Raw genomic sequence first — 23065 nt, 5'->3', positions numbered from 1 at the left:
TAGGTATGCTTATCGTGTCACCCGATCCAGTGCTCCGTGATACCTTATCCCAGCGCCTCGAGACCTACAAGTCCATTTACTGATGCACGAGGACGTTTTCTGGATTGTTCACTAATCCTGGATCCTCCGATCATCCTAGCCAGTCCAAGCTACATGGGACAAGCCACGCGGTCGGAGTGCTTCGGACTAAATCTTCCCACTTTTTTTATTTTTTCTTTTCTTTCTTTTCAATCATTCTTTGACTTTTTCCTGGTATTGTATGTAAAATCATGTAATTTGTAAGTGGATTACCATACCCACCCTCCTTTTTTCGTTTTTCCCCTCCAGACAAGTCGCCTGCTGGTCGCCTTTTTTCACTTTTTCTCTCTTTTTTCCTTCCTTTTTTATATTTTTTAGGTCAGATTTCTGTTTTTTGCCTAGTGGGTCTTTGCCATCCCCAATCCTTTGGCTGTCAATTTTCTTTTTTTCGAGTCCACTAGCCTATTCGTAGATTAGCTTGGCTGGACAAGACCTGTACTCGGCCTAGCTCCTTGACCTTTCCCCCCTCCCCCTTCCTGGACCTGACCGATTCCTCGATTGTGATGCTTTAGTTTCCTGCCACTACGCCGGACGTGCTTTTGACTACTACTTACTACTAGTAGTACTGCTGCTGCTGCTGCTTCGGAGTACATTACAATCTTACTACATCGATAGTAACTACCGCAACTGGCTCCGAAAAAGAATAGCTCAGCCTGGACAGCAACAACTAGGGCGAATTTATCTCCATATTACTCATACACTCTATTACTTTGCCGTCTAGCTTTCTCGACCACGGATTCCACCTCTTCCCCGATCCTTTTTCTCCTTCATCTTTTCGCCTCTCCAAATTACTTGCTTGACATACTCATCGTTTCTTTACCTTCTCCTTCTTGCGCTGTACATTGGAGCATGCGTTGGGAGGGTTGACGGTGCCCTAACGAATTGATCTTGATCTATTACTATCTAGTTCAGTGCTTCCATTCAAGCTTGCTTGTGTGCTTGTGCTGGCTCGCTGGCTTGACCCTCCAACCCACCCCGCCAGGACGGATCCATGCAGACCATGCCGCCGCGAGCATCGCTAACCAGCTCCTTCTCGGTCACCGACGTCAATAATGAAGTGGTGTGTCCGTTGAAGAATAACGATGGCTCCAATTGCCGGAAGAGATGTCTGGGTGTGAGTAGTACTCCTTCAGCTCGCCTTTTCCCCCCTCTCAGCTTTCCCTCCTGCTCCTTCTTCCCGCCCGCTATCGATCCGAGCCCCACTTTCATGCAATGGTCAGCAAGCAGCCTGCGCCTCTGTGCGAGGACCAGTGCGGGCGCAAGCTGGAGAGAAAAAATAATATGATCTGTCGCATTACTATCCAAGCCTAATGCTTGTGGTTAACATGTTGTTCTGCCCTTCAGGAGAAGCGCTATCGCTCCATGCAGGAGCACATCCGGAGAGCCCACCCGAACCACTACATTCCGAAGCTCCCGGCGACCGAGGAGAGCTTCATCTTGATGGTGACCACCCCTCCAGACCAACGGGCCCATCTATCTCCCTCGACTCAAGCTCCATCTCGGCGACGCAATGGTCGGTCATCATGGCTGGAATGTGTGGCTCTCAGAATGTCAACTGACTGGCTATAGAAGTTGCTGATCGGGATATCTACGTTGCTGACGCTAGCTCTCCGGCAACCCCGCGGGGCATTGACGAGACTCACCCCGCGGCTGCGACCGCCGCCGTCGCATTGGCGCAATTGCACCACAACCGTCTAGCTTCCGACTGGGATACGGACATGGTATGCTAGACTACTTTGTGAGCAGTAGAAAAGCGTGATTGCCTAACTGGTGCGCTAGGAGACTCACTCGGACAATGACCGAGACCGCCTGCGATCCGTTGAACTGCCTTCCCTGAGGGAGCATTTCAAGCAGGAGGCTTCGCTGCCTCCATTCTCATCCCCTCGTCCTCGCGAGCTTCTTCCGTCCATTTTGACTCACTCCCCGCCCGGTCGCTCTTCCACCCTGCCTCCCATCCAGCATAGAGACAAGCTTCCTCGTCCTCGCAAGTCGTCCATTTCTAGAGCTAGAAAACCGAAGCATGAGCGGACTAGATCCAAGGAATACGGCCGACGCCCTAGTCTGGGCGATCGGAAGGCGCTTTCTGCAGAACCACAGACTGCCGCATGGGCTCAAGGCAAGCGCTGGGAAGATTTGATCGAGGCAGCTACCTCGGCCACGGAAGCGGATGACGATCATAACTCGGATGTAGGTGCCTGCTTTTTCCGCAGAACAAGCTCAGACAGGTGCTAACCTCGGCCACAGGTTGGTCGGTCGCCCACAATGCCCCCATTGATCTCCAATATCACTTCGGCGCCTTCGGTCGGCAATCACCGGTCATCGTTACCACCGGCTTTTCAACCCTCACCAGGACTGCCGCCACCGACCTCTCATCGGCCTTTCCCTCCTCACGCCTATGCGGCGTCACCGCTGCACAAATCTTTGACGCCGCCGCCATTTGATACCGCACGCAGTCGCGACAGTGATTTGGAGCCATTTCCCTCCATTGAGTCCTCGCTAGATTCGGCATCGACGGCGTCAGGGAAGACCTACGCTTTCTCGAGTCACATGAGCACATCCAACAACGAGTCTAGCCCAGTATTGAACATGTATCCTTCTTCTGCGTCTCAGCGCCAACATCATCGGTTTTCAAACCCCACCCCGGCGTCATACCGCAACAGAGAGATACAAATCTATTGTGCCAGTTGCAAACGCCCGTGGCCTCTGAATGAATGCTACGCCTGCACGGAGTGCATCTGCGGTGTGTGTCGAGAGTGTGTCGGATTGTTCATCAGCAGTCCGCCTGCCTCCTTTAGGAATGTGACGTCGAGTCCGGGCAGCGCGATGTCGCATGGACCAACAAGCTATCCCAGTCCCCGAGGCTGCCCTCGCTGCCGCACCGTGGGTGGAAAATGGAAAGCTTTCCAGCTCGACTTCAGGTGAATACACCCTTATTCTTGATGTGTCCAGAGTGAAGCGCACTCTGGTGAGCTTCTGACAGAATTTTATGTTTTACGGATGTTACGATTAATGGCTTTGAGGGTGCACGGTTACTCAAAATTATGGAGCAATGACATGAGCCAGGCACACGAGCATCACGCAGTGGTCGATGAGTATATGATGTCGCCCTTGACTGTTTATATCTCGCAACGAGTTATTGAAGGGCTGGCCCGACCATGATTCTCACATGCCATGATAAGGAAATCTTATGAAAATCCGGGTTTTGGGTGTTTGGTAGGTATACAACAACGCTGGGCGGGTATATATACTACATGGTGGCATTGGTGTTTTGATCATGACAATTTTGATTTATGTTTTGGATGGTTTACATGGGTCGCATTTACGAATATATTGAACCTTGGTGTAGTTTGATTTGAATAGATGTGTTCATCCTATCCCAACATTTCAGCGCATTCATGCTACTTATGCCTTGCTGGACCACCAGCCCCCACCCATCAACTGCCCCACCAGACTTCCAATCAATCTGGTTACTCCCACACTGTTTCTATCCTGTGCCTTGACCATACTTTGCTTGTCATGCGCACCATCTTCACTTGCAAAGAATCTTACCAGCACCTCGGCGGCTAGCTTGGAGTCATCCCCGTTTCCGTCCACGTCTCCAATTGCCGTCACATACTGCTCGACAACCTCTTTCGCCCACCCCAATCTCCCTCCAAAGTCGACACATGTCTCTCGGTTGACAAACGAGTCGAATTCAAAATGACCTTGATAGGACAAAACACGTCCTGGACAATACAAGCCCTGAATCGGACAAGGCTTTGATCCCCCAATGTTCATCCAAGGCGAGGGAAGCGCTTCCTCAGGTGACGACTCAACCGTCACCCAATCCCCATGAATCATCTGCAATCTCAACGCACTCTTTCCCCTCAAGCAGGGAAATGAGTCCACAAACCCCTTTGTGAGTTCAACCTGCGCCAGTCCCGCTTCTTTTCCATCGGGACAACATCCCACCTTCACCTCATTGGCCGAGGCAGGCCCAGCAAGCAAAGCCTCTGCAAGCGCCTGATGGCCAAAACAACTTCCAAAGATCCGCACATGCGGATACTGCTCATACACAGTGGTAATGAACTCCAACAACGGCGCAACCCATGACTGGTACTCAGCACCATACGTAGACGCCACTGATCCCGTAATCAAGATGCCGGTGATAGGCAAAGCCAGCGGATTGATAACCTCCCCAGCCTTGGTCACTGTGGCAGTAGGCTGCGTACTCAAACTAGCCAGCGACGGCAAATTACCACCGAGAGTATCGAACGCAGTGGTGTGGATCTCAATATCTTCATCTCTTCCTTCATCATCTGCAATCCGCCCCGCAGCAGCCCGAAGCAGCTTGCGAAATTGGGTACTATAGAGACCGCGAGCGTAGTAGACGTTCGGAACCGGGACGTCGACGTCCAGGACGGCGATGTGGAGATGTTTCTGGGTTCTCATCGTGTTCTGTGTGCGTGCGGTATAGGATGATTGAGGGGTTTCGGAGAGTGGTGAGGGGTAGATGCGTCTGATACAAAAACCATTATCTAAACAGATTGGGACTTTGATAAGGCGAGAGAGAAAGTGTGGAACCGCGGACCCTGGGGATCGAGTTGCCTCTTTCGGTAGGTGATCGAGATGCGGGCGCGCCGCTTTAGGGTTGAATCTCGCTGGTTCGGGGAGGTTATTGCGATTTGGGTTGAGAAGGCATTTAATTACTGCTTGCCAGTGTATTATGCCCATAGGATTTATTTCAAAGGATCTATGGGTCCATATTTGAAATACACATTGGAAGCTAGCAGGTTTGTATCCAAGTTGGAGGTGTTCGCTATAGACATCCGAGTACTCAGCGGACCCGACTAGGAACTACATTTCTGAACCAAATCCAAAAAAGATCTAGATAAAGAGGCAACACAAGTCATACTTCCATCAGTCTTAAGCGATACGCATGTCATAATCATCATCCTGATCAAAGTACCCACGTTTCAATAACCTTAACGCCTCATCCAAGCCACCGTCCAAGATATAGAAAGTCAAAACTATAACCTTGACCAAGGTTTTCGAACTTGTTCCTAGTCGGATTATCTCCTGCTGCGGATATAGTACGCTACGCAATTAATATACTACTGGCGTTCTTTGTGGTCCGGGGTTATAGCCCGGAACCTAGTAGTGAATGGCTATTCTAGCAAAGTCTACGTTTATAGATGTTGCATGGTAGGTTGCATTGGCTGTTGCTTTGATCGATTATACATGGGAGGCGCTGCTATGTAGTAGTTACTACTACTGCAAAGGATACCTAACGATGTGCGCTATGTTAGATCCATCGTGAATAGAAAGAATCGTACACAATAGGAATGATTCTCGTGTGTAAATTCACCTTCCTACACATGAAAACAAGTCTAAATGCCCACACAGCATAAATGAACTTGAGTTCAGAAGACGAGTGAAACAAATAAGATATATATGCCAACGCCAAATACAACCGCTAATTCAATAACCCCTCGCAAACGCAACCACTAGCAGGAAGATCTATTCAATCTCCCCTGCATGGCCCTCCTTTGAGATCCATCCCTCTCCTTACGCAGAACAGCCTTTCCCGCCCGCGAAAGAAACTCCTTCCAAGTGCCGTCGCCATGAGCATGGATGGACAGATATCTTGTTCCATTTCGAGCATGGAATCCAACCGTGACGACTTTCTGGCCGTCAGTCTTGTCTTTGCTTGAGAGGTGGGGCGTTGTTCCTCTATATGTACATTAGTACAAGGTGATATATACTTAATAGAGTGGTCTGGATAGTCATGGTGCTAGTAGGTATACTCACTGGATTCTCCCCTCAACCACACGGGGATACTAGCAGCCGAATAAGATAACTACTTAGCATTACCTTTGACAGCAAGGGAAGAGGGAATAAACTCACCCTTCTCTTGATAGACGTCCCCGCGAAATCTACTGTATAACTATACGCTACTCCGGCCTTTGCAGACAGCGTCTCCAGGGACGTTTGTCTGTATGCTATTCCTAGGGCTATCGTGGTTTAGAATGTCTGTTTTACGAAATAGGAATCAAAGAGTTAATAGATGATACTAACCCTGCGAGAGCGGATGTATCCAATGAGTAGTTTTGTATATTCCCCTTCGTCGCAGGACGTCAGCCATTAGGTAGCTACTAGGTGGTTGGAGTTGAATTGCTCATTCGAGATGATGCAGATGTTTCATTCGGGTGGTAGGTATTTGGTTATTGGGAGTGTAGACACGGAGTGTGCACAGTATATACGAAGAATATCAAAGGCATCTCATCTAGACAGAATAATTTCCTGGAGTGCTTGGATGAACTGAGTGGTACATGGTGGTGGCATGGATAGCCCCTCAACGTCATGCGGAACAATGTACTGCCTGAATTGACCGCTCGTTTTACCGTCAAGAGCGGCAGAACTCCGTCGACCTCGCAGAGAAAAGGACGGATATAAGCGGATATAGACGGATATATTTTTCAACAGCTCTGCAAAAGTGAGCTGGGATTCTGTACTTTTTGACCGCCTTCAAGAAAGTGGCAGAATCAGCTGTCAGCGGCCGCCCCGCCATGCTATATATACTTCGTAGATGAGGGAGAGTAGATGGTAATATGTGGTTCAATTGGTTGGCTTGGGTCCTTTTCGACTATTATGAATGATAGATAGTATAGTAGATTCAATATTTAAGAGGAAACGAGTAGGATATGACGAGCAAAAAGAAGAGACTCTCGGGACATCCCAATGTTGGGGAATGCAAAAAGGTCGTGCCCGGGATCGAACCGGGATTGCTGGAATCAGAATCCAGAGTGATAACCATTACACTACACAACCTGTTGTTGTAGTAATTGTTTCTACATTATGATAAATAAATAAATCTATGGAAACAGCCTTCGAAGATCAAGCTGCCTCTCCAGCATAGCTTTCATTTCAGGATTGCGACTTATTGTATATATTTTGTAGGTTGTACCTCTTCAAATTACACTACGTCTAGATCCGACTAGTTCCTTTTTGATAATGGTACAATAAATCCTATTGTCTGGCCTGGTACTACTGCGGAGCAATCGGCACTGTAGTAGACAAAAATAAATCAACACCATCATCTTCAATCTGCATGTGAATCGGATTGAAGGAACTGGGTTACATGGAAACTATCACTTTATACCCATTTATATCAGACACAATCAACCCATGCAGTGAACAAGCAAGTAATCGTAATCAGGTACCATCCCTCCGCAATAGAAGAACCTACTACCCGATCAGGAAACACATGCCCTCATCCCATCCACTATCATGATGATTCCATCATCTCGAAACACCAATAAATGAGAAACATAAGATCATACTTATCCCATCTCTCGCCCGAGAAGTCATCTACTACTTACTACCGGTCAACCGGCACTTTCTCCGCTGATCATCGTCTCATATACCCGACCCTCCATGGTCTAGCCATCCATCCACCATCCACCATCCACCAGCCATCGTCTTTCTAATAGTAAGTAGATACTAAGATTAATACAACTTCATCCACCAACTAAATAAACCACTACCACGATACTAACTACAACATACACTACTCAGATGTAATCCAACACTCATCTCAGTATGTTCTATGCACAGCAATATTTCGCGGAATCAATCACAAGCCTTTCCCGCGGGCATCACAACAACCACAGCCGAGATTGCGCCATCGGCAAATCAACATTCGTGATCGCCGACCAACACCCGCGGCGCACTCCTCCTATGAGAAGTCGCAGATGTTCATTCAACGTATACTTAGTACTAGCCTGTCTCACAACCCAGGGCGGGCGCGCGCACGCACGCAATTCCCCTCCACTGATGGTTACATCGCTTATCGTTCCGAACATGCTCGGCGTTTACCAGGGGTTGAATGAGGACTATGATGTGAGGGGGGAAAGGAACCTGGAATGAGGGGTATATAAATACTACTGGTGTATCCTTTCCTTGCAGCTTCTTTCTTTTTTACTAGTACTGCACTACTACTAATACTACTACTGCTGCTGGCATTGATATCAATCAGAGATTGATAAGATCTCATTTATTCCTTTATTCTACTTTATTGATTCCATCATGGCCCTAACCCAACAACAACCCGCCACCATCCCCCTAGACGTCTTCCCTGACGGACTAAAAACCACCGGTCAACACCCTCCCCTCTACGAACATATTCATCCCTTCGATAAATTCCCCAAGGAGATTACTGGCCCCACGGTCTGGAAGCCTGAGGATTACAGCAATAACCCGGAGAAATGGACGCATCGGTTCACGGAGGAGGAGATTGAGGAGTTGTCCGCGGCTGCGGATGGGTTTTTGGAGGCGAAGATTCCCATGACTGGTATTAGCAAGGTGAGCCACCTGTTTACTACCCTTGTTGGTGTATGGTTGTTGTAGGTAGGGTAGTGTGCTGACGACGATGGTAGAGCAACTTCCCCCTCCCCAACCTAGCTGCCCGCCTGCACGAACTCCGCGCCGACCTCCTCGACGGCAAGGGATTCATCCTCTTCAAGGGCTTCCCTGTTGAGAAATGGGGAAACCACAAGTCTGCTGTCGCGTACATGGGTCTCGGCACGTACCTCGGGTACTTTGTTAGCCAGAACAGTCGGGGTCATGTGCTCGGCCATGTGAAGGATCTGGGCGAGGATCCGACGCAGATTGATTCTGTGCGCATTTATCGCACGAATGCTAGGTAAGGATCACTTCATTCGTTTGTTGTTTCTTTGGCATGAGCTCATTGTGTAGACAATTCTTCCACGCAGACGACTCCGATATCGTTGGATTGCTTTGCATCCACCGCGCCAGGGAGGGAGGTGAATCTGACCTGTGCTCCTCGCACAACGTCTATAATGTTCTGGCGAAGGAGCGCCCGGATGTGCTCAAGACTCTCACGGAGCCTATCTGGTACTTCGACCGGAAGGGCGAGACGAGCACAGGACAGGAGGAGTATATCAAGACGAGCGTGATCTATCTGGAGCGTGGGGAGAACCCTCGCGTTTATACCAAGTATGTATCATTGCCTTCGACGGTTCGATGGGTAAAGGACTGTGCTGATACTTTTGCAGGTGGGACCCCTACTATGTGCGCTCTCTCACTCGCTTCTCCGACGCTGGAATCATCCCCCCGCTTTCGGCTGCTCAGGTTGAGGCCCTCGAGGTTCTCGAGGCGACTTGCAACCGCGTCAAACTGCACATGATCCTCGAAGTCGGCGACATTCAGTTCCTGGCCAACTCCCATGTGCTGCATGCACGCACAGCCTATGTTGATCACGCTCCGCCTACGCCCAGACGCCATCTCATGCGGTTGTGGTTGGCCACACCGGAGAGCGAGGGCGGATGGAAGCTGCCGTTCTGGGATAGCAATGAGAAGAAGAGAGGTGGTATCCAGGTTGATGATCAGGCCCCGGTGGCTCCCTTGGATGCTGAGTAAACGGGTCAAAACGACTCAAATGAAATTCATGTCTGTAATGTGTACGTTTAGCTTCAATACCATGTTAAATTAGTTATGAGAGTTTTGCTATACCTCATGTACCTCATTATTCGTAATTCATACAAGCTTTCCTCTTCTATGGGATGGACATAATATGCAATCACTGCACAATCTTGTAGCTGCCTCCGCTGATGATCTCCAGCTTTCCTTTCGACACCATCCCGGCTAGGAACTCTCGCAGCTCCTCGTTGCTGTATGGGAATCCTCCCGGAACGGCGATCTTCAGCATCATCACGATCCGTTGCAGTGGCATTGCGCCCTGATTGGTCAACATGCCCACAATGAACTGCCAATACAGATTCATCTTCTCCATCGCCGCCGCTTCGGCCGTTTCCTTCGCTGCCGCTGCCGCGGCTGCATCTGCCTCGGCTGCTGCTTGTGCCGATTCTGCTGACTGGTCCTCCGCATCGCCGGCGCCAGGTAACCCAGGCTCTCCGCCTGATGCATCGCCCTCTTCGCTCGGAAGGACCTCCAAGACTCGGAATGTATCCCGCTGTGTTTCCACAAGAATGCGCTTGCTTACCCAGAAGAGACATGCGCTGCGCACGAGTGCAGTCGACATACCGAGTTCGCTGGCGAGTCCGTCCGTTGTCTTGGTCACGGCCTCATCTGACGGAGAATTGAAGGCGTAGATCACGGTGGCTTGCCAGGTAGTTACCTCGTCCATGAATACGCGGTCCTCGAGATCCAGCTCCACAGTGACCTGTCCGAGTCCGTTCAACCAGGTGAGTTTGCGCGACTGCTTCAGTGATCCAAACCCTTGCGCGTACCGCTGCTGGAGCGAGGAAATCTCTTCTGGAACATTAAACTCCAACCCTTGAATCTCAGGCCAGAAGAAGTGCGAGAGGATCTTGGCGTGAAGCTCTGGCATCTCTTCGTCATCCTCTGCTGCTCGTCTGCCGTCAGGAGTAACTGGCAGTTGGGCCTTGCGCTTTCCGCTCAATCCTTGGTCACTGCGTATAACGGCGTCAACACGGCGGGAGTCGAAGATATCCCGCAGCATGACTTCGCAGGCTTGCAAGGCATTATCACCAAAGCGCACCTTTAGAAGCTCCAGAACAGACATCTCCTGGTCAAAGTCGGCGCGCTTCTGTAGTAGTCGCTCGCCCAACATGTTCTGCATCTCCTTGACGAACATTTCTTTGGACTCAAACAAACTGATAAGGCTTCCAATAACGTCAGACGTTTTCGATTTCCGATAGTCTGGTGCCGCGTCGACCGGGTCGGGAACCCAGTTCATATCATCCCAGTCGAGTTCTCCACTATCAGCTCGCAGCGAGTTTTGGTGTGCTTTAGTCAATTCTGCTGACAACTCCACCAATGTGTCCATGTGAGAAGTAGTTTGTCCATCAGCATCGGCCGGATCGGACAAGAGCCCGCCAACGATGACCTTGACGGTGTCATCGCGGTCGCGAAGGTATCTGCGAATGGGCCTAGCAATCCGGTCCAGAAGCACCCCCTTTGGATCTAGCAGGTTGAATGCCCGTATAATGGAGATGTACACCTGCAGAATCTCGACAGTAGATGCACCTGGGTGCAGCAATCGCTGGTTGAGAACGGCAATGAAAGAGTGCGTTAGATGGGATCGTGCTGCTGGATACGTAGTAAAGTGCCGCAAATCTTCGATAGCTCCACTGCTCGCAGGCCACTCAACAATAATATCAAAGAGTTCGCCTGCCCGGAGAGCCCCAAGGCGAGAAATACCAACTTCCTGCCACTTTTCCACATCACTCAGATTCACATCGAGGCTATCCGGTTCCCTGATCCCAGATTCCGGGGTGTTAATTATGGCTAGGACTTGCACGACCAGCCGCGCGAATACGTTCTCAATCCAGTGCCGTAAATGCTGGACGACTAGTGAAGGTCCTTCCCATTGTCCGGTGTATGCCGCCCGAATGAACTCGCTCAGCATGGTATCCATGACACTAGCAAAGACCTTCTGCGCCTTGTCGCCACCCATGCCAACCATCTGTAGCCCGTCAAAGAGCACCAGGAGGGCCTCTCGGGACGCATTAACACGTGCATCCTCTCCAGTCATCAGACTCATCCTAGCCTCGACAGAAGGCTCATTTCGCCAGTCCTGGTACGAGACCGAGAATTGCCGATCGACTTCCATATCATCAACGCTCCCTGACTCATCATCTCTCTCCTCACCCAAAGCATCAATCCCCAGAATAACCAAGGCCTCCGTAGTAATCACATGAGTCAGCAACGTAGACCTCAACGACCACGGCAACGCATAAGCGACCATCATGTGGAATGACGTCCGGAGCTTGACGAACATAGGCTCCTGATCGGAAGTATCGAGAAGCGGCAGCAAGTATTCCATCAAGTGCGAAAAGTATATCCTCCTTGCCAGCTGCAAGCAGTCCACGATCTTATGTAGCAACCTTTCTTTCTGAGGATAATTCAGAAGCTGTATACCCCACGATCAGTACCCCACATAGCTTGAAACACCTTGGATATAAGTCCTACCTTATACAGCCCACCCCTGAAATTCTTCAAAAAGTGCCTCCGCATCTCATATGCATACCAATCCAGTATGTTCCTTTGCGCCATATCCTCCGTCACATCCATTCCCATTGTAAAAGGCTTCATCAAGTACTCGAGCGCCTCCATCACCTCCCGGGAAGGTTTTTTATCGCGATTCGTCAAGCGCAGGAACTTCGCCTCTCCTATATCCTCATATTGGTAGAGTATATCGAACCCGCAATCCGGGATGGCAAGGAACTTTGTCGCAACCTGCCAGGCGCGGTCCAATGTCGCTTGGTCCATCCATGGCTCGTCGATATCGGTTTTATCTGACGTTATTGAAGATCGAAACTGGGAGCTGCTATCGCGGGATTTCGTGCCGGAGGAGAAATTCGGAAAGAGAGTGGAGGTTGTAGGTCCGATTGCGAGGCCCGCGGATGGGAAATCTTCTAGGGACGCGGAGGGGAGGACGGAGTTGAAGACGCGTCGGCGACTGGTGTGGATGGTTGCGGTTGTGGATGGCATGTTGGCGGTTCAGCAATGGCTCACTCCATCATTGATCTGGATGAGTCGCGTCTGAGAGCACTCCTTCACCAGGATGCCATGGCTTGAGGGGTGTTTGTTGATGCCGGTGTTTGGCACCATCATGGATAATGCGCTTAGTCATCTGATCAACATGCTTATCGATAAGAGTTCCGAAAGAGGAAATGTGCAATCAGATGCATTGCATAGAGCAGCTTCAGTATGTAGAGCTAGCTTTGGCCTTGATTTCTGCAAGCATCGATGTTGCTTTCTATCAGCACTAGCTAAGTACTTAGTTTTAGTTTTGTCAGTATCTCGTATTGTGTGAAAATTGTTGATATCACGAGCATTCTTAATCAAACATCTATGTTGGAATATATATAACGAGGTGCTATTAACTCAACATCAAGCATTTTACTGAACTCAATGATGCTCTCGTGTCCTTGAGAAGGAAGCAAAGGACCGAGAAGTTTCAAAACAGACCACCCAGGCAAATACAGCACCTTCTGCATGCATCTACATAACCTCATCTCAAGTGTGGGTGGAGAGAAGGCCATGGCGTACATCCTCGTAGTCAGATGATGGACAATTGATGAGTCGAGATTTTTGCTCATTAAGACAGCAGTACTCAACTATCGCCCATATCTACAGGCACATCTAGATTGGTCAATCCCATTGTGCTCCGGCGGGGATTCCATGCAGCTTGAAAGCGGGGGTCTAAACTTTGCATGAAATATCAACAACACCCACCCTCTTCATGTGAGCGGGCAAAAGGATATCCGGACTATATGCAAGATCGGGCTTATAGCTTTGCCATGGTACTTTGTTGCTAGACGTCATAATGGGAGCAAGAAAGTATCGCGGCCACCAACCTGGTCATGCTATACTGTATTGCTGGACCATCAAAGTATCAAGTAACAGGTCTACATTTCATTCCATTGCCCGGCATGTATCAGTCATCTATAGGGTATCTTGCCGGTGCAGCAAACAGAATGCCTCTCCGATATCTATATGGGACACAGACGGGGATGGTGTATGGCAACGAAGCCGTATCGGCCCATGTCCGACGCAGGATGGTCAAGAAATAAGTTGGCCACCACACGGGCCCCTAGGCTGATGTACTAACAATCCCTGACAATGATCCAATCCCGTGTATGCCTAGGCCGCCTTACCGTCATCTACCTTCTCCCACTCGCTATCGGTGCTTTGGTAACCCGAGCTCTCACCGCTGACGCTCAGGCGCTTCCGAACTTCGCCTTGTTCCTCCGGTGGCCGAAGTGTTGCCGATGCAGCAAGAGACCGAGGAGCGGAAGCGGTGGCAGCAGCACCCTTGTGCTCCGTCAGAAGTTCTGTTTCCGTATCACTCCCAGCACTGTCGAGAGTCGCCGGGGTTTTCCGACTGCCGTCTGACTTGGATTGGCTCTCTGCAGGCTCTTCCGATTGTTGCTTTTTCTCCGCCTCCTCAGCTTGCACCTGCCTAAGCTCCTGAGCGAACCAGTTGATGGACCACCATAGGGCGCCGGACAAGATGGACAGGACGAAAAAGTGGATGCTATACGTGGCGAGGAGGAGGGCGAACAGGAGAGCCTGGAGGGCAGCGAAGGTGACGTTTGTCGCGATGAGGAGAGAGGGGGTGGGACCCGGGGTAAAGATGCTAGACCAGAGATCCTCCATAAACGAGCCCATAATTTCGGATTACGCGCGATTGCGGCTACTTGCGGGGAACGGCTGGAAAGTTGGGGTCACAGAAAGCGGCTCTGGGGTAGGGGAACTGTGGAATGACGTTGATGTCGGAAACTGGAATCCGTTGTTGTTGTTGAGTTTTTCTCGTGTCCCTGTGGACCGACAGTGCAACAACCTGTTAGCAACGCCGGATTGTCGGGGATCGAGGACGACAAACTATGCAGCAAGCAAACCGGGATCTCAGTCGCAACTGCGGACCGGTGGCCAAAAACACAATGCCGTTCGGAGGGGAGAAGAGAGGATGCAGATGGGAAGGTAGGACGAGAGGACCGGTAGTCGACCGAAGCAGACGGTCGGCGTTTGAGTCGAGGTTCAAGGTGGGGAAAAAAGAGGAGAACGGGAACTGGATCCTAGGCCGATTTGCCAGGAGCTAATGGTGAAGTTTAAATCCCCGTGGGGAGAGATACAGCTGCTGACTATTGAGAGAGATACGGGAGGTAAAAATGAGAAGCTGGTGGGCTGTTGAGAGGGGGAAAAAAAAAGGAATGAAGATATTGAAGGGGAGATAGTTGACTCTTTCTGGGGGTGAGTTTGGAGAGCGTCACGTCACGCCCGCCCGACGGAGGGGCAGCTGCCCTTTCTTTTCGCCGTAACGTTACTACTAAGTTACTAAGTTACTACTTAAGGCAGCGATGGGTGTGAAATACCCGGTTTATCATCACGGGACTCTCCCTTCAGGTATCGATCTCTCATGATCATGACCGCTGGATGGTCGGAATGACCGATTCTCAATCACGACGGATATGCAGTGATAGTATTACTCCATTATACCTCTCCTGCTAACTAAGAAAAGCGCGCATTTTGGGTTTTTGGGCTCGAACATCCCAAAGCCAAGTCAAGCTACGACTGGAAGTATCTTCTTCCGGTAACCTACACGGCTGCTTTGGCTGGACTTCCCTTGGATTGGCCCATCTATCAAATACCGCTGATCGGCTTTCGACCTGATGGCTTCCGCTTCGATTGCCGCATTGCGCCGTTTGAGATGATGTAGTATTGAGTAAAGAAAGTAAAGTAGCCCCTGCACCCGCTTTCGGACATCCCAGAAAACCTTGTGATTGGCGGACTGAAGAGGCATCATCCATGAAGATGCCATTCTATGATCCACGGCTGTTGAATGTACGATGACGAGGACATGGGGTGTCTTATCGAGCATATATTGGGGCACTCTCAAGCGTCCAGCTCATTCGACCATGCGTTTAATAGCGGGCCTGTAGCCATGCGGATGCGGAGACATCCTAAAGGTAATCCTGGGGTTTGTACTCCGTACCACAGTAGTAAGTAGCTGGCAGACAACCCGATTCCCAGACAGGACGGCTTTACTCCGACACTAAAACTGGGTGAGACAGAGTGAGACAGAGTGAGACTTTCGTCAATTCGCTCATCTGGCCGGAATGCGAGATGGTGATGTCCGCACGTGTTGCCGTCACGGGATGTCTTGCTTTCCCCAATCGGGACACCAAACGAATATCCAGAGGCACAGAGTATCAGAAATGACAAGCAAGGTTAAATCTTGGTGAGCTTGTCAAATTGGCTATATATCCTCTGAATTAGAAAACTGTTTGCTCTCTAAGGACCAAACCGGTTTTCCATGTAGTTCCATCCCATGCCTGCGCTTTTCTAGTGGATTCGAACCAGGGTGACTGCGATACGCTAAAGCGGACCACAGTTTGGCCTCACCACCTCCACTTCACACTTCCCTGACGGTCTCCGCCCGCCGGCCCACTTTCACCCAGAAACTACGATTCGACATTGGCCTGCAGATCGCAGCTTAGGGTTCTTTTCTTCTCCCCCCTTCTGCTTCATGGCTATGGAATCGTCCGAATCCTACCGTGCTGTCCACTGCGAATCATGTCGCTTCCCGGTCTCTTGATTTCCTTGGGCATCTGGTTCCTTCTGGTTGGCTGGCTGGGATAACTGTAGTCAATTGATGTATCTATATAAGCTGCGGTGTAACTCGCGTCTCCTCTTTGCTTTCTTGGTCAATCAACTGTAAATCAATTCACGTGCTATCTCAATAGTGACAACAGGCATCGCTTTTGCGATCAAGCTGGGCCTATACCCATCCTTTCTCCTTCAATCAATCATCTCTCCCTCTTTTTTTTCTTCCATCCCTCTTTCCCATTCCATGATGGATAAGAAGCCTATAGATCCTGCAAAGGAGCTGTCCCCGGATGGTCGCTCATCCATCCAAGGGGGCATTGCTCACCATGCAGAGGACCCTCTCCCCGAAAGGGAACCTTATGGCCCCCAGGTATTAGGGGACTCATAGCAAACCCATTCGTCCTCATGTGTGCTGCTTGCTCGACGCTGGGAGGTCTCACATTTGGGTATGATCAAGGTGTAGTCTCGGTCATCCTGGTCATGGACCAATTCTTGGAGCGTTTCCCCGAGGTGAACTCCGGCTTTTGGAAAGGTTTGATGACAGCAATGATCGAGCTAGGAGCATTCCTTGGTGCCATGAATCAGGGGTGGATTGCGGACAAAATCTCTCGCCGTTATTCGATCATCGTTGCAGTTTGCATTTTCACGGTTGGATCAGTATTGCAGACAGCAGCGGTTGACTATGCCATGTTGACTGTCGCACGACTGATTGGTGGTGTGGGGATTGGTATGCTGTCAATGGTGGCTCCCTTGTATATCTCGGAAATTAGTGAGTATTATGACTGTTCCATACCGGGCTGGTTACATAACTTGTACAATGAGCGTCAGCTGACCTGTATTCTCAATAGGTCCTCCCGAGTGCCGTGGTACACTTCTGGTCATGGAAGAGTTGTTCATCGTTCTTGGAATCGTCATTGCATACTGGATCACCTATGGTACTAGGTACATGTCTGGAGAGTGGGCGTGGCGCCTTCCCTTCCTGCTGCAGTTGATCCCGGGTTTCATCTTGTCGGCGGGTGTTATTGTTCTGCCTTTCTCCCCAAGATGGCTTGTTGCCAAAGGAAGGGTGCAGGAGGCTCTTCAGAGTCTGTCGAAGCTGCGTCAGTTGCCTCCATCCGACAAGCGCGTCAGACAGGAGCTTCTGGACATCAAAGCCGAGGTTCGCTTCCATCAGGAGCTCAACGCAGAAAAGCACCCCAATTTGCAAGGTGGTGGAATCAAGAATGCAATCTTGCTCGATCTGGCATGCTGGGCCGATTGCTTCAAAAAGGGTTGCTGGCGGAGGACGCACATTGGTGTGATGATGATGTTCTTCCAACAGGTGAGCAGCAAGATACTTTCTCAGAAAACCATCCCGGAAAGCAACTAACAGTTTGGCGATAGTTCGTTGGCATCAATGCCCTCATTTACTACGCACCTACGCTGTTTGAGACTATGGGATTAGACTACAGCATGCAACTCCTGATGGCAGGTATCGTGAACGTGGGACAGCTGGTGGGTGTGATCACTAGTATTTCCACCATGGATAAATTCGGTCGCCGGGCTCTTCTGCTTTGGGGTGTAGCTATCATGGCAATCTGCCATATCATCGTGGCCGTCTTGGTTAGCCTCTACTCCGACAACTGGCCCGCACACCGCGCACAGGGTTGGGCCAGCGTCGCTCTTCTACTTTTGTATATGGTTGCCTTTGGTGGCTCGTGGGGTCCAGTAGGATGGGCGCTGCCAGCTGGTAAGTATCTACCCCCATTAAATGTTGGAATGCCACTCGTGTCTAACTCATCGCAGAGGTCTTTCCTTCTTCCCTACGTGCTAAGGGTGTGGCCCTCTCGACCTGCTCCAACTGGCTGAACAACTTTATTATCGTGAGTCAACCCCAAGAAAAATATCCAGATATAGCGCAACTCTAATAGAAATGACTGATAGGGCTTGATCACGCCGCCGCTTGTTGAAGATACCGGATACGGCGCCTACGTATTCTTTGCAGTCTTCTGTTCGCTGGCCTTCGTATGGACACTCTTCTTCGTCCCTGAAACCAAGGGCAGGTCTCTAGAAGAGATGGATCAGGTCTTCAAGGATAACTCGAGCGAAGCAGAACAGGCTCGTAGACGTGCTATCGAGGCAGACCTGTTGCATGAGGAGGAGCAGGCCGTGATAGAGGCCTAATGTTGCCTGTGAAGACGGTTGCACTGGTCTACTGGTAGATCCAGTGCAGTTCAATTCTTTGTGTATAACATGACTATTTAGTTAGGACTTACGAATTTATGAGTGACGTGAAATGAATTTTGCAACGTTGAGTAGATTACTGGTTGCTATTCTTGTCGGAAGATTTGGTTCTGGACCATCCTTATCTCCGCTTACTAACCAGGTAATTCCGGCCCACAGTTGTGTGTTTGTCAGCGGGTCGGAAGCTTTTCGCCTTCAGCACATCCGTCAGCTTCCTATCTCCTTGCTATTGCCTTCTCCTTTGAATACTACTGATCTACTACGGCATATATGTTCATTGCGGACGTCATATAACATGTATCACTCTCCGGCACCTGCTGAAAGGTCGGAAGAAGACTCCCAGAAGCATAGGAAGCGTATATCGAGGGCCTGCGATTCATGCTACAAAAGAAAGGTCGGTCTTGCTCTCTGAACATGCTTCGGAGTAAATTTCTGACCATCTGTAGATTAAATGTGATGCAGCTGTACCTCAGTGTAATTGGTGCAGTCATCATGACATTCCATGTACCTTTAACCGGGTCATTACTCGGAAGCGGAAAGCCAAGAGTGATGCAAAAGGGTATAACTCTTGTCTCCTACCAAAGAATATAGTTGCTGGAGCCTCATCTGACAGTGTATCTTGATCTAGAGAGAAAGAAACGCCCGGCCTGGCTGAGCGTATCGAGCGCATAGAAAAGTTCCTTACGGAGAATCTTCTCAAAGAGCCTAGTCAGTATACCGCTTCATGTCTAATCTCCATCTACTAACATACACAGCCTCTTCTGCAACACCCCCTAGTATTGATTATCATGAGTCTCCTATAGGGTCGCGTTCTTCGGAATACACCCACGACTTTTCGAGAGAATCTTCGACGTTCAATGAGAAGTCAGGCTCTTCTTCGGTCCCCCTACACTTCGCAGGTCGCGAGTTAGGATGCATCAACCTGTTCACGGGCATTCCGTTACTGCTCCCAGAGGGCAAAAAATGGGTTCAATCACGGACCGGACAGAATATTGCGCTCAGCAAGTTAGTCAGTTCCAACAAGCCGCCGTGGGAAAGACAACGGGCATTAACATCCAATGCGCTGGCGATGAATCCCAATCCCGAAGGCGCATTCGAGCTGCCTGATCGGAATGTAATAGACACTTACTTCAGGCTGTTTTGCATGTCCTTTGTAAGGCGTATATTTCCAGTTGTGGATCCTGTTCTTTTCAAGGAGACTATTGAGAACGCGTATCAGCAACCACGAACAAGGCTTCCATATGGAAAAGTGAGCACCAAGGCATGCGTGCTTGCCTTTGCCGCCTTTACATCTCTAGTACCACCTCTTGAATTTGAGCATGAGTTCCGAAAACTTGCCCCTCTTAACAGTGAGACCTACTTCACGAGAGCACAATGCTTAGTGCCTCAGGTTTTGCAAGAGTCTGCTTCGGTGGAGGGACTACAGGTGATATCGATGATGGTGAGTTCCAATCCTCTAAGCGCGCTTGGTATCTGTGCCTATCGACTTGGTTGCTCTATTCATTATACAAAGACCACACATTCTAAGTTTCCGAAAATATGTTCTCGTACGCTGACTTCGTTGATAGGCACTATTCGAGCTAGTAACCGGCAACTTACAGTCAGCCAGCTACTACGGTTCAATTGCAGCACGCATGGTTTTCATATTAGGCGGACACACTACTAGTTCAATGCCGGAAGATCCGGAGACGCCGCAAAACGAGATCGCCATGAGGTCACACAGACAAATCCGATATCTCTTCTGGCTTGGTTACACCATTGAAAAAGATGTGTCCCTTCGGACTGGACAGCCCCAGCTCTTTACGGAAGATAACTGTGACTTGACAATACCCGCCAGTTACAGCGAGAATCTGTTTAAATTCCCGCTCGACTGCCGGCAAATACCTCCAGGAGACATGCCCGAAGATCCAGTCTATCCAGTGGACATCCGCTTGAGTATAATCAAGGCTCGAGCCTACAACGCCCTGTACTCTTTCAAAGGTCTGAAGAAAACGGACGCCGAGATCCTGAAGGAGATTCGCGAACTGGACGACGAGCTCGAAAAATGGAGGCTGTCGATACCTCTAGCATGGCGGCCCACATTATCTTTCGTGAAAGAAACCCCCGATCCAAACGCCAACATGCATTCCGTCATACTGAGACTCAACTACCATCTCTGCATGACAATCATCCACCAAGCCAGTGGCCGATGCAGGGACTGGTCCAAAGAAGAAGGTGGAATCATGCACGGCGTCAACTCCAGCTTAGCTCTGTCCGTCGAAGCCAGTCGTTCAACACTACTCTACCTGCAAGCATCAGAACACGTCCTCATTGATGGTATATTCTGGTACGTTTCTCTTCTCCCCACCCCACCTCTTCACCAATACCCTTTACTAACGATGTACCCAGGACCCTCATATTCTACCCCATGTCCGCCCTCCTAGCCATATTCTGCAACATCCTCCAAAACCCCTCCGACCCGCAGGCCACCAAAGATCTCGGCCTACTCAAAACGGCAATGAGCATGCTGGAAAGGATTTTCCTGCGCCAACCGTCCTCGGTCAATGAGATCGTGCATATCAAGATGATTGCGGATTTTGTGGCTGAGTTGTATAGACTGGCTAGTTGCGCGATTGAGAAAGCGTGGCATGAGCGTTCTGGTTAGGGATGAATCTTCATTGGGGGTTTTTATTTGTTGGGTTACAGGGTATATACAGGGTAGAAGACTTGGCGTTTGGTGATATTATTTCGGAAGGGATGACTGTCAGGGGGCGCCCAAGGAGGGATTCAACATTGGGTGTGTTACTGTATGGATTATCGGTACACGGACGCGATTGGCTACATTGTATAGAACTTTTACAATTTGTTTACGGAGAGAGATATTTTATTCAAGAAATATGAAATTCATATCGACTATCATAATAGTAACAGAGTGAAAACCTAAATCTTGAACAAAGTCAGCGAGACAGTTCATACAATCTTTTGTGATTGCAAGCAAAGCAGCAAAAGCAAGAAGCTCATTTCAGATATTATATGCGCAGTTATAATCAAAGAGTACAATTTGTACTTTCAGATGGGGTTGAAACAAAGATAATACGCAAATCATCATATAAGCCAAAGTAAGAGACATATTGCTCGACTTACCAATACTCTTGTGAATGTCAATTAGGCCAGAAGCTAGTCCTAAAGGTTGAGCAGCATCTAAAGCACCATTAAGCTTTCCAATACCGCTCAGTCCTCAAAGACTAGCTTGGCCATTGTCGAATCTTCGTTGTTGTATGCGTGAAGAAGAGTTGCGGGAGAAAATTTGGTGGGAATTTAAACGCGCGCCGTTAGCGCGGCACGTGATCTTCACGGAACCATGTTGTTCCCGACCGCAGTGTGGGATTTATGGGTATCGAAAAGTGGATGCTTTCCGGTCTGTGGTGCCCGTGAAGCGCGTATGTAATGTCTGGATGCTTGGGCATTAGTCACTGTGGACTGTTTTTGCCTGTATTTGGCTTGATCGCCGGCCCTTGTTGAGCGGTCTCAGTCAGACCTGGTGTGATAGTATAGACGTATAGCTCGTAGATCTCGCAATTCGGTCATATTTCCACCAGTACTGACATGGTCCTGATCTGCATCTGGGCTGTAGAATGGCAGGTGATGTAGCTGAAGCTAATAGCTCTTTCGTGGTGGTTTCCGGATGTGCACGAGGTTATCGGCATTCGAGACCTTCAACCCTCAATCTTCCCGTCCAGGAGATCCCATATTAACCGTGCATCTTCGATGGCCTTTTGACTTGTCTCCGAATCATTGTTGCCGTCCTCGTCAGTCTGCTGGGAAGGTGACTGCGCAGCGATGCCATCTGCTTCCAACCGTTCTAGAACACCCGTGATCTCGGCTTTCAGTTTATCCATCTGCTGAATTTCTTCCTTGGTCCGACTCAATTGCTCTTCCATCATCATGATCAGGGATTCCCTAGCTTGGTGTGGTCTGTACAAATTCAAGAGATGGTGTGCATTGATGAAGAGGTTGCGCAGGTCCTCCACTTTAGACTCGAACTGCTCCGGAGATACGGATAGAACGCCGACAAATTCGAGAAAGTTTAGAAGAAGAGATTTGCTGATTTTCAGGAGGTAGTATGCGTGGTTGAGCGGCCGGGATGGCTCCGAGGGCGATTGACGGTCGGTATCTGCCGGAGACGAGGAAGGGTACAGCTGGGTGATGCCTTGATCTTTCAGGGACGGTAAAGCAGTTGAAAGCTGTGGTAATGTGTGGTTAGTAGAGTTACAGCGAGGCAATGATCGAAAACATACGTTTTGAAGCTCTCCGAACACGCTGTAATGACCGGTGTCCGGAATCGCTGGTGGGACGAGTAGCCGAAGCTCTGGTGGCAGATCAAGAGCGCGCAATTCGGCAGGTGACCATTTCTTTTTCTGCGGTTTTCCATCCTCGCCTTTGGATGCCTCTTTCTTGACCTCCTCGAGCCTCTTCAGATTATCGGGCGTGAAGTGTTTCCATAGCGGAGGCGGCGGGGCAAAGGCAGTCGCGACCGTCCGTTGCTGTGCGGCGTCGGCCATGATTTTCTCGCGAATTTGACAGCTGTAGTGCGATAATTGAGTCGGGGTAGTTGGTAGCACGCGATGGGCACGAAGTCAAGAGGTGAATGCAGGAAAGAATGTGGACAGTCGAGTCGGCGCAATGC

The 23065-nt window shown here is 49.8% G+C and overlaps 9 protein-coding genes and 1 non-coding gene across 10 annotated transcripts; 4 read left to right on the top strand and 6 right to left on the bottom strand.

Moving 5' to 3' along the window:
• Positions 1–1069: 1069 nt before the first annotated feature.
• rfeD (putative transcription factor RfeD) lies at positions 1070–3000 on the top strand (the record flags this gene model as incomplete). Its single annotated transcript, XM_025708933.1, has 5 exons — positions 1070–1192; positions 1423–1591; positions 1648–1799; positions 1858–2265; positions 2323–3000. The coding sequence occupies 5 exons, from the start codon at positions 1070–1072 to the stop codon at positions 2998–3000; spliced, it is 1530 nt and encodes a 509-aa protein (XP_025561338.1).
• Positions 3001–3480: 480 nt separating this feature from the next.
• On the bottom strand, positions 3481–4509 carry BO88DRAFT_436431 (type 1 glutamine amidotransferase; the record flags this gene model as incomplete). The annotated part of the gene is made up of 1 exon (XM_025709565.1): positions 3481–4509. The coding sequence occupies one exon, from the start codon at positions 4507–4509 to the stop codon at positions 3481–3483; it is 1029 nt and encodes a 342-aa protein (XP_025561337.1).
• An 899-nt stretch (positions 4510–5408) lies between these two features.
• On the bottom strand, positions 5409–6406 carry BO88DRAFT_405967 (uncharacterized protein). The gene is made up of 4 exons (XM_025707034.1): positions 6136–6406; positions 5965–6071; positions 5869–5897; positions 5409–5790 (listed from the first exon to the last, which is right to left on the bottom strand). The coding sequence occupies exons 1-4, from the start codon at positions 6200–6202 to the stop codon at positions 5565–5567; spliced, it is 429 nt and encodes a 142-aa protein (XP_025561336.1). The 5' UTR covers positions 6203–6406; the 3' UTR covers positions 5409–5564.
• Positions 6407–6816: 410 nt separating this feature from the next.
• On the bottom strand, positions 6817–6888 carry BO88DRAFT_t178. Its single transcript has one exon. It is a non-coding gene; the product is annotated as a tRNA-Gln (tRNA).
• Positions 6889–8051: 1163 nt separating this feature from the next.
• On the top strand, positions 8052–9578 carry BO88DRAFT_368224 (TauD/TfdA family dioxygenase). Its single transcript, XM_025704105.1, has 4 exons — positions 8052–8421; positions 8496–8761; positions 8815–9075; positions 9135–9578. Exons 1-4 carry the CDS (start codon positions 8146–8148, stop codon positions 9496–9498), a joined length of 1167 nt encoding a protein of 388 aa, XP_025561335.1. The 5' UTR covers positions 8052–8145; the 3' UTR covers positions 9499–9578.
• Positions 9579–9658: 80 nt separating this feature from the next.
• On the bottom strand, positions 9659–12555 carry BO88DRAFT_416504 (anaphase promoting complex subunit 2; the record flags this gene model as incomplete). The annotated part of the gene is made up of 2 exons (XM_025708255.1): positions 9659–11974; positions 12034–12555. The coding sequence occupies 2 exons, from the start codon at positions 12553–12555 to the stop codon at positions 9659–9661; spliced, it is 2838 nt and encodes a 945-aa protein (XP_025561334.1).
• A 1134-nt stretch (positions 12556–13689) lies between these two features.
• BO88DRAFT_74256 (V-type ATPase assembly factor PKR1) lies at positions 13690–14716 on the bottom strand. The gene is made up of 2 exons (XM_025713099.1): positions 14453–14716; positions 13690–14387 (listed from the first exon to the last, which is right to left on the bottom strand). Exon 2 carries the CDS (start codon positions 14236–14238, stop codon positions 13711–13713), a length of 528 nt encoding a protein of 175 aa, XP_025561333.1. The 5' UTR covers positions 14239–14387; positions 14453–14716; the 3' UTR covers positions 13690–13710.
• Positions 14717–16292: 1576 nt separating this feature from the next.
• Positions 16293–18457, top strand: BO88DRAFT_391123 (sugar porter family MFS transporter). The gene is made up of 5 exons (XM_025704990.1): positions 16293–16945; positions 17025–17497; positions 17560–17905; positions 17962–18038; positions 18100–18457. The coding sequence occupies exons 1-5, from the start codon at positions 16582–16584 to the stop codon at positions 18337–18339; spliced, it is 1500 nt and encodes a 499-aa protein (XP_025561332.1). The 5' UTR covers positions 16293–16581; the 3' UTR covers positions 18340–18457.
• Positions 18458–18602: 145 nt separating this feature from the next.
• Positions 18603–21259, top strand: BO88DRAFT_444787 (putative C6 transcription factor). The gene is made up of 6 exons (XM_025710144.1): positions 18603–18793; positions 18846–18958; positions 19028–19107; positions 19155–19840; positions 19968–20725; positions 20788–21259. Exons 1-6 carry the CDS (start codon positions 18695–18697, stop codon positions 21041–21043), a joined length of 1992 nt encoding a protein of 663 aa, XP_025561331.1. The 5' UTR covers positions 18603–18694; the 3' UTR covers positions 21044–21259.
• Positions 21260–22094: 835 nt separating this feature from the next.
• Positions 22095–22940, bottom strand: med7 (mediator complex subunit MED7; the record flags this gene model as incomplete). Its single annotated transcript, XM_025710845.1, has 2 exons — positions 22095–22622; positions 22677–22940. The coding sequence occupies 2 exons, from the start codon at positions 22938–22940 to the stop codon at positions 22095–22097; spliced, it is 792 nt and encodes a 263-aa protein (XP_025561330.1).
• Between the last annotated feature and the right edge of the window lie 125 nt (positions 22941–23065).

This window comes from Aspergillus vadensis (genome assembly GCF_003184925.1).
Source record: "Aspergillus vadensis CBS 113365 unplaced genomic scaffold BO88scaffold_16, whole genome shotgun sequence".
Lineage (NCBI taxonomy): Eukaryota > Fungi > Ascomycota > Eurotiomycetes > Eurotiales > Aspergillaceae > Aspergillus > Aspergillus vadensis.
This window is presented reverse-complemented; position numbering and strand designations above follow the sequence as displayed.

What these genes read in the sequence shown, in the direction of transcription:
- BO88DRAFT_405967 (XM_025707034.1), bottom strand. Translation starts at nt 6,202, where the DNA reads ATGGCTGACGTCCTGCGACGAAGGGGAATATACAAAACTACTCATTGG. An exon ending in GATACATCCGCTCTCGCAGG is followed by an intron (nt 6,072 to 6,135) that starts GTTAGTATCATC and finishes AAACCACGATAG; the next exon opens with CCCTAGGAATAGCATACAGA. An exon ending in GTGGTTGAGGGGAGAATCCA is followed by an intron (nt 5,791 to 5,868) that starts GTGAGTATACCT and finishes ATGTACATATAG; the next exon opens with AGGAACAACGCCCCACCTCT.
- BO88DRAFT_368224 (XM_025704105.1), top strand. Translation starts at nt 8,146, where the DNA reads ATGGCCCTAACCCAACAACAACCCGCCACCATCCCCCTAGACGTCTTC. An exon ending in ATTTATCGCACGAATGCTAG is followed by an intron (nt 8,762 to 8,814) that starts GTAAGGATCACT and finishes CTCATTGTGTAG; the next exon opens with ACAATTCTTCCACGCAGACG. An exon ending in AACCCTCGCGTTTATACCAA is followed by an intron (nt 9,076 to 9,134) that starts GTATGTATCATT and finishes ATACTTTTGCAG; the next exon opens with GTGGGACCCCTACTATGTGC.
- BO88DRAFT_391123 (XM_025704990.1), top strand. Translation starts at nt 16,582, where the DNA reads ATGTGTGCTGCTTGCTCGACGCTGGGAGGTCTCACATTTGGGTATGAT. An exon ending in TGATGATGTTCTTCCAACAG is followed by an intron (nt 17,498 to 17,559) that starts GTGAGCAGCAAG and finishes GTTTGGCGATAG; the next exon opens with TTCGTTGGCATCAATGCCCT. An exon ending in AGGATGGGCGCTGCCAGCTG is followed by an intron (nt 17,906 to 17,961) that starts GTAAGTATCTAC and finishes AACTCATCGCAG; the next exon opens with AGGTCTTTCCTTCTTCCCTA.
- BO88DRAFT_74256 (XM_025713099.1), bottom strand. Translation starts at nt 14,238, where the DNA reads ATGGGCTCGTTTATGGAGGATCTCTGGTCTAGCATCTTTACCCCGGGT.
- BO88DRAFT_444787 (XM_025710144.1), top strand. Translation starts at nt 18,695, where the DNA reads ATGTATCACTCTCCGGCACCTGCTGAAAGGTCGGAAGAAGACTCCCAG. An exon ending in GCCAAGAGTGATGCAAAAGG is followed by an intron (nt 18,959 to 19,027) that starts GTATAACTCTTG and finishes ATCTTGATCTAG; the next exon opens with AGAGAAAGAAACGCCCGGCC. An exon ending in GAATCTTCTCAAAGAGCCTA is followed by an intron (nt 19,108 to 19,154) that starts GTCAGTATACCG and finishes TAACATACACAG; the next exon opens with CCTCTTCTGCAACACCCCCT.